Below are 12,012 nucleotides of genomic sequence, written 5' to 3' on the forward strand. Positions count from 1 at the left end.
CCATCTCTAAGTGACTTCTTTCTTTCTAACTCCCTGCCTCTGTACTTCATTATCAACTCTTGCACATTGTAGGTACTTAATAAATGTTTGCCCAATTGAACTATGCCTTGAATTAGTTATTTTTGTATAGGTCTCATACCTATACAAAGATAAGAAAGTATTATTTCTGCTCATGGGAACAAGTTCTGAAATTTGCAGCAGAGTTCCAATTGTAGCAGCTTCCCTAAAATATAGTTCTTGTGAAGAAAGTACTGCCAGATGTTGAATTCTGCAAAGTGATTGGTCAGGTGTGACTGTACAGTTATTTCAAAGGGTAGCGTTTACAGATATCTGGAAAGATGGAAGACAAATATGTGAGAAGGGCGGGGCTGGTTCTACTTGGCTTTGTATAAGAAAAAACAGCAGCCAAACCCATCCCACTCATTAACTTGTCCAAATATACATACGTGATGGGAGTGGGTAGAACGTGTTAAAGGTTAGAGTGAAAGAAAATGGTTACCAGGAAGAGGCAATTGGAGCTAAGAGGTAGGGGTGTGTGCAGACATAAAAGAATTTGGGTTCATTGTAACTTCCGTTGCTATGGCACTTTAAGGTTTACAAAGCACTTTCCTACAAACCACCCTGTGAAGCAAGAATCCCTATTTTACAAAGGAGAAAACTGGTATTTAGAGAGGGAAAATGACTTTTGCTACTCAAGGTAGATGGGACCTTTAAGTCTAACCCCTGACAGATGAGGACATGAGCTCAAGATCACACAGCCAGGACTCAAACTCAGTCCTTCTGACTCCAAGTCAGGCTTGGCCAGTTGTCAGAAGAACTAGGGGAGGCTGCTCCGTGTTGTGGAAGGAGCTTGTACCCAAAAGCCTGGGTTTGAGACCCAGCCCTGCTGTGTTACTAGTTGTGTGAAGTTAAGTCACATCTCTAAGCTTCAAGTTTCCCCTTCAAGTTGAGGCTAATTCTCCCTGTGGTCCCTATGTCTTAGAGGTACTTCGAGGAAAGAACCTTGTAAACTACAAATCACTACAGAAATGGGAACCATCCTTGTTTTTATCTAAGTGGTTCTCTGAATATATGGGGCTTAGAAAGACATGTGACAATCTGATTCCTTAGGAGTCAAGAGGAGGAGAAAGCCACATTATTTTCCCTCCCCAAGGACCACGGTTATCCCTCAGAAGAATTCCATCCCTTAATTCCCAGCAGACTTTTTATTGGCCCCTCCTTATTTTCCTCTAGGGGCCAGGGAATGAATAGGTGAATCTCACTGGAGTCTTAATTTAGGAAATTCTGCCATCCAAGACTATGAGCAGGATTTATACCTCATTGCCAATTAAGATTTGTGAAGTGCCTTTTACTAAAAGTGTGACATGAATAAAAGATGAAGAAAAACAAATGAAATGAAACTGAAATATAGAACTTAGAATACAACCCCTTCCCCAGGGAACAATCTACCTCCAGGCTTAGAATCATGCAATGTTTAAGTTAGAAGCAACCCTAGATGGCCTAGCCCAGAGCTTTCAAATAACTGATCTGAGAACTGAGACTATCAGAGGAAGTGAAATGCTTAGTCACATAGGTGATTAAGAAGTCCAACTGAGATTCCACCCAGGCCCTTGGACTCCAAAATGGAAGCCTTACATAACTTCACAAAAGCAATTTTATGCCTGGGGGCATAAAACATCAAGCATACCCCTCATTTACTTGGAGGTGGAGACCCTAAGATACAGGGAGGCCACAGATGGGGGGAAGAGTGGGGCTGGGACAGGAAGGAGTACACCTGGGACAGAGGCAGAGGAAGTACAAGCCACCTGCTAGTTTCCTATTTTAACTAATTTGTTTTGCTAACTAGGCACTAAGTTCAGTTGTTTTTGGCAAGAGTAAAAGATTTCTGAATATGCAACGACCAAAAATTAATTAAAAATCAAACTATTGAATCTGAGGTGTTTCTGGCAGCGCTTGCCTGAGTTCCATCACGCAACTTCACTGCAGCCTCAGTTCTGAACACAAAGCATGCATGCGCACTTTGCACAGCGCATGCTCTCAAGCCACACAATGCCAACAGGCATGGGTGAAATGGGAAAAAGGGTTGCAAGTGGAAAAAGTTTAAAAAGCCCTGCTCTAGATATTAGGAACCTGATTCAAAAACCCAGTCACCCTGCCATAGTTACAACTGTGCACAGCACCACTGACCCAAGGCTAGAAATTGTGCTGTTTTTGTGGTGTCTGCTGTCTTCCCAATCAGTGCATCTGAAGTCATCTAGAGACTTAGGAAAATTATAACTAAATTTTACTTATTTAAAAAGATGAAAGAGGTAGTATAGAATAGTGGACAGAGAAGGCTGGCCTTGAAGTCCCTAAGACTTGGGCTCAAGCTTCCCTTATCTGGGAGTTCCTCATACCAGTGAAATCACAGACCCAAGTCCCTAATTTTAAAGAAGCTTTCTGTAAACTGTTGGTCTTTAAGCAAGACCCTTCATCACTGTAGCTCAGTTTCCTCATCTGTATACCATGGGAATGATGCCACCTGAAATATCAATGCCACAGGGATGTTGTGAGGAAAGCACCATTTCTACTCTTAAAGGACTATAGAAATATGAGTTACTCTTATAATTATCATCTAACTGCATCAGCCATAATGATAGAACCCTAGTAAAATTCTGTGTTTAGGGCCTTATGCAAACATGGTCTTGATTAGTATTTTGTCCAAAAACTAGGAAAGTGCTTTGTAAACTTGAAAGCACTATCTAAATGGGAATTGTTGGCTTTATTAAAATCAACTTTCAGATAAGTGGATTTGAAAAGAGCCCTTCTCTAAGAGGTCAAATTTAAATTTCCATGTGTACGAGCCATGGAGAGCTGGGGATGGTGCCAAAGTAGCAAGTGGGAAAATGGAAAAGAAGAAAGCTTAGAGATCCAGATTGCTTGTCTTTATTTTAATAGGCTATTTATAGACGTGGTCACTAGCGGATGATGTGAGTGAGCTAAGTAAAGATGGTAAAGGCCAGAAGCCCCCTAAGAGCCCTGGTCACAGTGAAGAGGCCAAATCCAGGCTATGTAGGACAGGAGGCATGGTGGTAGAGACAGAGAGGAAACGCCCTTTAGAGAGAGGTCATGTCGTTGAGTGCGTGGTCCAGCTCCTCACTGATCGCTTTGTATTTCAGTTTCTGGGCGTACAGCTCGTCTGCCGAGCACAGGGACCGATGGAGAACAAACAGAGGGAAGGAATGCAAGGGAGAGAATGCAGGGGTTGGAAAGAAGCGATAACAGATGAGCAATGGGAGAAAAAAAAGTGAGGAAAATGTGTAAATGAGAGAAAGTAAAAGAAAAACCAAGAGTTCATGAAATAATGTCTAAAACTGCTTAAAGTTGGATGGAGGATTTGGTCATTGGAACCATACATGCCTCAAACACTTAGGCCTCTCAAGGGGACAAACTTCACCCACCCAATTATTTTTGACTTCTAATGGCACCATTTCATCCAGTTATTAAAAATTATATTTAAGCTATATAATACTGAATATACTATATACATTAATATAGAATATAATTTAACATATAATATTTATATATTAAAGAGGTCATTCTCCTTGTCCAACTATGTATGTATCATCTAACCTTATTAGATTTTAAGTTCCCTAAAGACAGGGACCATGTTTTATTCCTCTAGCTGACCTTCTCCTTTCCACCCTCAGACATCAGAGAGCACTGTTGTATGATTCTCTAATGTGTTTGTTACACGCTATTTTCTAAGTCAATATCCATTTCTATTTGAGTTTGACACCCCTGCTCTACGAGACAGTGAGTTCCTTGACAGCAGGGATGATGTCTTGTTTAAAATCTGTGTTTCCCACGACCTGTCACAAGACTTTGCACATTGCTGATTGGCTGCAACCTGGTATCTTTTCCCATGCTCTGAATAAAACAGCCTGTGATAAAAGTGAATAGGGGACCAGCAAATGCTAGAGTTGGAAGGGACCCTGAAGATCACCTAGTCCAGCACCTCATGGATGGGAAAACTCAGGTTCTAAGTCACTTGACTATGATCCCATCTGTGAGTTAAATGGCAGAGCTATGCTGACTCTCTTATTCGCCATTTAAGTAAGACCTTAACTCTCTACCCCAGTTTTTCTGCCTGTGAAATGGAATGGTGGTAACAAGTACTATGATCTCTTAAAAGATATGTAAATTATGTAAACACACACACACACACACACACACGTATACACATATATTCATATAATATTATAAATACAAAGCACCCCTGAATAATGTATGTGTATGCTTAACACAATGCCTGGCATATAGTAGGTACTATATAAATGTTTATCTATAATTATTATTATTGAAAATCTAAGTAAGTTTTCTAAGAAGTCTGTTTTCAATTCCGTTATGTCTTTTAGACCTTAGAGATCATTTAATCCAAGGGTTCTTAACCTGGGGTCCACGAATTTATTTTAAAAAAATATTTTGATAACTATTTCAATATAATTGTTTTTCTTTGTAATCCTACGCATTTTTAATTTATTAATTTTAAAACATTATGATAAAAAAAAGGATTCATTATGATTCACCAGAATGACTGCCAAGGGGATCCATGACATAAACAAGGTTATCCCTGCTCTAGTCCATCTCTTACTTGACAGGTGGGGAAACTGAGGGTCACAGGCAGTGCTTTGCATATTGCAGGCATTTAACAAATGCCTCTTGAATTGACAAGAGTCACCTAGGGTCACTTAGGCAAAGCCATAATTCCTTCTGAGAAATGGTAACATAACCTTAATGGAGAAATCTTAGTTTGGTAACAGTCTATTAAGATTCTTATGAGGAAAATGCAGTCCCTCTGAGGACCTCCTCCCAACCTTCTAGTAAGGGGAATGGGGCATCTGAGAAGGGAACATATTTAGATGGGCATGTCATACCTTCCAGGTCATCAATGGTTTTTTCCAGTTTTGCAACAGTTCTTTCTGCAAACTCAGCCCGGGTCTCAGCCTAGAGAAAAGGAAGAAAACAAACCCATTGCAACTAAGGTCAGCATAGGGATAAACAGCAAGTCACTGTCATGAGCAAACTGACCTCTTTAAGTTTATCAGACAGAAGCTTGATTTCTTCTTCATACTTATCTTCTTTTTCAGAATACTGTTAAAAAAAACAAAACACAACACTTCAATGTGATTTTAAAAGGGCAAGAGAAAGGGGTACAGTTTCCTTACTCCATGTAGAGACTGGCCTCTGAACCAAGCTTATAGAAAGACCTGGAGCTAAGAAGCAGGGATGTGCTGAAGGCAGCTCTAACCTGCTGGGACTGTTAAATTTTCAGTGTGAGAGTTTATACCTCAGAAATTAGCAATCACTACAACTTAGAGCTTGACTTTTGACTTTTTTTAGGCTTAAGTGTTAATAATGCAGATTCAACTTAAAAGTACATGCATAACATTTCCCTCCCTAGAGAGTCCAATTGTTAAACACTGACTAGCACACCCCTGTATTGCTCTAGTCCAGGGCTGCCCAACCTTAGGTTTTTATTGAAACAATAGACAATATATTTTGATTTGCCATTTTAGTGAGAGCTCTGCGGTAGCTCAGCTTCACTAAAGCATTTATATAAATTTCTATGCTTGTAGGCGGGCTTCATAAATCGCATTTTGGAAAGCCTTGTTCTAGTCTATAAACATTGCTTGAGCTTAGCAGGAGGGCAAGAGAGAGCTCAAGGAATGAAGTTACCTCCAAACTACAGGCCTGGAGACTGCAGACTAACAATAATAATACTGATAACTGGCATTTATATAGTGCTTTAAGTTTGCAAAGTACTTTACATCCATCATGTCATTTGAGCCTGGCTAGAAGGGGAGACCTGAGAAGTCATCTAGTCCAATTCATCCCTGAACATGAATCCCTTCTACGTGCTATCTGAAAAAGCTCCATCCAAGGCTCCCTGTGAGACGAGCTGATCATGTCCTAAGGTGACCCATTCCATCTCTGGAGAGCACTCATGGTCAGGAAGCTTTTCCTCCTACCAAGCCTAAATTTGCCCCCTTGCAACTTCCACCCATGGCTCCTTTTGCCATCTTGGGCAGAGTAGGACAAACCTAATCTCTCTTCCACATGACAGCCCAAAGACCTGAAGAACCCTGAGTCATCTCCAGGCTAAACACCCCCAATTCCTACAACTAATGTGGTAGGAACCCAAGGCTCCTTCCCTTTCTGGTAACCCTCCTCTGACCCTCTCCAACTTATCAATGACCTTCCTAAAATGAGGCTCCCAGAGTGCTCTAGATGTGTGCTCCCATAGCACTGTCACCTGCTTCGTCCTAGACCTGACACCTCTTTTAATGCAGCCCAAGGTCACTTCCACTTTCTTGGCTGTCATGTTGACTGTTGGCTCATAATGAATTTGGAGTTTACTAAATCCCCTAGATTTTTCATTTTTTCAGATAGAGGGCTAGCTAGCTATGACTTTTTGATTCCTAGTGAATACTTTCTATTTGTTCCCTCATAAAATTAATCTTTTTAGATTTGGCCCAGTGTCAAGATATTTTACAGTGTTCCTTTTGTCATCCAGTGTTTGCTATCTCTCCCAATATCATGTCATTCGCAAATTTAATAAGCAAGCCATCTGTGTTTAAATGTCTTTTAACCAAACCCTGTTCTCCTTCGGATTTCTCTCCTTTTCCTTGTGGCAGCACCATTCACGTCTGGCTTCCGTGTTTGTAACCTTGGGATTATCTTGGACTCTAATCTCTCTCCTCCACTTCCATCCAATCAGTCACCAGGCTTTGCTGTTTCACCTTTGGAATAGCTCTCTGATCTGTCTCCTCTGTCCCCACAGTTACCACCCTGGCACAAGTTCTCATTGTCAAGTTTGCAACACTACACCAGCCTTTAGGGAGTCTTCCTGTCTCTACTCTCCCAGCTCCTTGTTGTTGTTCGGTTGTGACCCCATTTGGGGTTTCCTTGGCAAAGATATTGGGGTAGTTTACCATTTCCTTTTCCTGCTCATTTTACAGATGAGGAAACTGAGGCAAACAGGGTTGTGTGACTTGCTCAGGGTCACACAGCTAATAAGTGTCTGAGGCTAGATTTCAAACTCTGGTCTTCCTGACTCCAGGCCCAGCACTCTGTCCACTGCATCACCTCTATGCTCTTCTCTCCCAACCCCCAGCCCCACCCAATCCATCCTTCACATGCTTCCAGACCAAAATGAATCTTCACTCCACTCAGAAATCTCCAGTAGCTCCCTATTGTCTATTGAATACAGTTCAAACTCCTTTGCATTCAAAGCCCTCCATAATCTGAGGCCAACTTACCTCTTCAGACTTCTCAAAAGCTACTCCCTTCTAATTATGCTGTGTTTCAGGCAAGCTGGGTCATTTTCCATCTCCTGAACATATCCTACATTTGCTCGGCTTCACGCCTTTACTCACATTGTTCATAAGGCCTGAAACAGCTTTCTTTGCCTCCTGAATGGTGACCCATACTTTAATGCCACCACCTACCTAACACCTTCTCTCTTGGATTCATGGAATATAATGTGCCTACTGTGCTCATTATGTATTTAGTTGTGTTTCTTATCCTCTTGCTAGGCTATAGCTTTATGAGGCCAGGAAGGTTCCATCTTAACTTTGTGTCTTGCATAGTGCTTTAAATACTTTATAAATGTTTAATTAACCAGACAAAGAAGAAATGTTTTTGGAAGGTAGAATTTCTCTATGAAATACTTCAGAGCGAGAACATCAAGAGAAGCTCCCTCCAGCTTGTCTCTATGAAACTACCTGAGGGACATGATTGAAAAGGCTTCATTGAAGAGGTGGGATATTGGTACAGTCCTGGCTTTGTGACTCTCTAGCTGTATATGCTTGAGAAAAATCCTTAAGCTCTCTGGGATGCAGTTTCCCCATCTGGTGAATGGGCATATTAATATCTGCCTTGCTCACAGGATTGTTGTGAAGATAGGTGAAAGTGTTTTGCGGATTATAAAATTATAAAGTATTTTATGCAAATGTATACACACATACACACAATACACATGTGTACGTAGACATATGTAGGCATGTGCTGGTAAATTTTCAACAGCCAGCTCTCTGATACACTTATGTTTAATCTACACAGTTAACATTTTATCCATCACTTGCTTAGGTCTACAAAACCAGTGAAACAATCAATCAAGCCCTGATTTATAACGGCCAATTTTTGAGGTATAAATGCTCACACTGAAAATTGAACAGTAGGATCTCATGAGCCAGTGTGAGGTTGCCGACTATGCATGTACATACGTATACAAATGTATGTATATACACACACACGGCACTAACAACAGTGTGACATCCTGGGTTGGGATGATGCTGTAATACCTATTTTTGGTATTGGGATCATTGAATCTTCTCTCCTCCCCACTCCAAATCCTATTCCTGTTTGAGTCCCAGAGTAGTTATATCTATAGCAAAACAGAATTTCAAGGGACCTGTAGGATTCCACATTCTTCTAAGACCTTTTGGTCTTGGTGCTCACGGAATCCCTCTGTTAACTTCTCTCTTCATTTCAGCTTGCCTGTCTATTTGATTGCAATAGAAGATGGTGTTACACACCCAGACCATGGGAGATCCAGGCTTTGAATGCCCTCCTTTGTAAGGAGTGGAATGGAGGAGAAAATCCCATTAGACCTGGAACCAGAGCCATGCTCAGGGCAAGGTACAATTTCTAAGGCTTTGGCCCATTTTTGGATCCTAAATGTTCCCACAACCATCAATCAAATAAGGTTGAGATAACTCCCCAGGGGAAAACCAGCTGATTCCCTGACCTTCTCAGATGCAGCCTCCAAGGATTTCAGGTTGTTGGTGACATTCTTCAGTTCCTCTTCCAGATCGCCACACTTACTATACAAAGAGAGAAGCAAATCAGGGGCCCAGAAAAGCAGAAATAGATAGAATCAGATGAGACTGGTTCCAGAGAGAGCATGTAACCTCCTTTAGGGCAGGAACTTTCTTTTTTTGTCTTTGTATTCCAGTGCCTAGCTCATTGCCTGGCACATAGTAGGCACTATTCTAGGGGCTTTCTCACCCAGGGGAGCACTCTTGTGGCCAGGGCCCTGACAGGCCAGCCAGACACAAATTCAGCTACTAGCTAGAGTGTTTTCTTTCTTTCTTTTTTTAAAAAATGGATTTCCTGAGACATATTTGTTATACACTTATCAAAATTGTACCATACCATGCAAAGGCGTGGCAGACCCAGGAGTATTTCCAGGGCTTCCTCCACTTCCTTTTAAGGAGTTTTGGGCTCTTGCCAAGGGTGGGGCTGTGAGGCTGCCTAGGTATTGTGAAATCAGGACTGAGAAATCTCATCCAATGGTTGGAAATCAAGTGAGAAGCAAGAATGCAAAAGTCCAAGAATCTGGGGGACAATGGTCAGACATCTGGATCAGGTGGTTTGGAGAAGGCAGATCCTCTTGGGGTAAATTAATGAAACCAGATCTCCATTCATTTAAGATCCTGTGCTAGGCTGACACTCTTATCTGAGGCAAGGGAGGGTTTTTTTTTTTTTGGTTTTGTTTTTAAGCTGGCCAGATCTGGATCAGGCTTCCTGCTTCCCTCAGGGACCCTGAGAACAACAGAAAAGCAAATGCTGCCTGTCATAAGCTGGATCTGCATAGGCTGCTCTCCATAGACAGTTTTTTAGGGAGAAGGTAGGGCTGCCTGGCTGGGGCATCGAAGTAGTCTTCATTAAAGAAATGAGACTCTCTGGGAGGCTAGTCTGGATTCTTTATTCTCTATTTCCCAATCCCTTTCAGCAGAATCAGCACATGGGCTGAGCCTGCCAGGTTAATAAGCACAGACAGCCACGTAAACTACAATTAACAACACACCTCCTGGATTCCAATCTTGAGATTGCACCATTTCAGTATAGGGTTCAGTAAGGGGGAGGGGTAAGGTGAGAGGGACTGCCTATGCCGTGGGTGACCTCAGCTCAACCGGATGAACGCCAGGGGCTGAGGGGCCCTGTTCTAGGACATATCCGTTCACTTTGGAGAAAGACAGTTTGGTGGGACGCTGAAAAGCACCCAGACCTCAACCTTGGCCTCACGTGCTGGGACTCCCAGGGCCCTGGTACTCACAGCTCTGACACCTCCGCACGCTCTTCTGCTCGTTCCAGCTCACCCTCGAGGATTACCAACTTACGGGCTACCTGCAAAGACAGAAGCAAGGCTTTGGGCTTCTCCTCACCTACGTCACATCCAACATTTGCTCATTTTCCTAGGTACATTTTCATGATTTCCTTAAGTGGCTGAGAAGACAGCGGAGCTTTGTTGTGATTATCCTTAAAGTACAATTTTTAAAAAATGGTGGCCTTATTTTACAACTTAGTCTTAGAGAGTTGCCTGGGGGGAGGGGAGGGAGGGCCCCTCTGCACTGAGAGTTAGGTGACTTGCCCAGGTTATAAAGCCAGTATGTGTCAGAGGTAGGATTTGAACCCAGGCCTTCCTTTCTATCCGCTACACCACGCTGCCTCTCCTAGCACCATACAAACTGTTAACATCATCTGCTGAGTGATCACAGACATAGAGGTGAAGGCGCTTCAGAGGCCAGCCAGTCCAAAACCCTTATTTTGAGCATCGGAGATTAAGTGACTTGCCCAAGGTCATGGGAATAGTGTCAGAGGCAAGATTTGAACCCAGGTCCTCTGACTTCAGAGCCAGCGCTCTTTCCACTGGGCCATGCAAAAGCCCCTCAGATACTTCGCAATATTACACCCCCCAATAGCCCGTAGGTTTTATCCACAAGATGCTAAAATCACCAGCTGCAAAGTGGAGAATGGAACCAACCAATCCTCTGAATACCAGATACCAAAGGGCCGCTTTGGTGGAGTCACTCCACACCCCATCACTCTCACAGTGGCCAGCTGCTTTAGCCTCCTGTGGAAATGGGCTCCTATCCAAGTAACTATCTCTGGACAAACAAACATGAAAACATAAATGGCCAATCCAACTCACCAAGAGCTTCCTTTAGGAAGGACCCTTTGGGTTCTTTCTATCAACAGTTCCACTTCCCCTGCTTCCTGTGACACCGGCCCCTAGGCCTTGGCCTTACCTCCTCGTATTTGCGATCAGCCTCCTCTGCGATATGCTTGGCTTCCTTCAACTGCATCTCCTGAATTTCCATTTTCTCTTCATCCTTCATCGCCCGGTTCTCAATCACCTTCATTCCTCTGCAAAGAGCCAACAGAGATTCCTCTTTGTCCACGTCTTTTCCTTACACGATCATTTCAAACAATACCCCAGGACCAGAAATATACTAACTCAGAACTTGGTTCTAGTAGGTCATAGTGGAAATAGCAGGGCCTTTAGAACACAGTGTCAGAGGTGGGAGAGCACTTAGAACATAGAATAGCAGTGCTGGGAGATCCCTCAGAAAATAGGATGTCAGTGCTGGAAGGGCCCTTAGAACACAAGATTTCAGGGGTGAGAGGGGCCTTAGAACACACAATATCAGAGCTTCGAGAGCCCTTAGAACACAGGATGTCAGGGTGGGAGGACCCTCAGAACAGAGAATGTCAAAGCTGGGAGGGCCCTTAGAGAACAGAAATTCAGAGCGGGGAGGATCCTTAGAAGACAGGATATCAGAGCTAGGAGAGTCCTTAAAACACAGACTGTTTCAGATGGGAGGGACTCTGGAATGTAAAACCTACAATGTTATAGCCACAAGGAACTTTAGAATGTAGAGTTGGGATAGGAGAACATAAGAGCTGGAGGGATGCCATGACTCAGAATGTTGGAACAGAAGGGACCTGACAACAGAGGCTCATAGATTTGGCCTCTAGGGTCCCTACCAGCTGTATTTAGTCCAACCTCCATGTCTTATAGTTGAGGGAGATGAGGCGAGTATGTGACTGCCCATGGCTAAACAACCAGTTCAGTATCAGAGGCTGGGTCTGAATGCAGGTTTTCCTCATTCCCAGCTCACTACTCTAAACACATGAGCCAGAAGGGAACCTTTGAACACAGAATGTTAGAGCCAGAAGTGGCCT

At 42.9% G+C, this 12,012-nt stretch overlaps 1 protein-coding gene across 4 annotated transcripts in view; it reads right to left on the reverse strand.

Moving 5' to 3' along the window:
• TPM4 (tropomyosin 4) overlaps positions 1-12,012 on the reverse strand; it is a 36,789-nt gene that overhangs the window by 3,121 nt on the left and 21,656 nt on the right. For 2 of the 4 annotated variants that reach the window (XM_036757683.1, XM_036757695.1), the window contains 5 exons: positions 11,076-11,193; positions 10,103-10,173; positions 8,792-8,867; positions 5,071-5,133; positions 4,917-4,986 (listed from right to left, as the gene is read on the reverse strand). In XM_036757683.1, the coding sequence (XP_036613578.1) occupies positions 4,917-4,986; positions 5,071-5,133; positions 8,792-8,867; positions 10,103-10,173; positions 11,076-11,193 (398 nt within the window). Of the gene's footprint in view, positions 1-2,923; positions 3,179-4,916; positions 4,987-5,070; positions 5,134-8,791; positions 8,868-10,102; positions 10,174-11,075; positions 11,194-12,012 lie in introns of those variants that run through there. The other 2 variants (XM_036757688.1, XM_036757703.1) reach the window with 2 other exon arrangements.

Source organism: Trichosurus vulpecula, chromosome 1 (genome assembly GCF_011100635.1).
Source record: "Trichosurus vulpecula isolate mTriVul1 chromosome 1, mTriVul1.pri, whole genome shotgun sequence".
Classification (NCBI taxonomy): Eukaryota; Metazoa; Chordata; class Mammalia; order Diprotodontia; family Phalangeridae; genus Trichosurus; species Trichosurus vulpecula.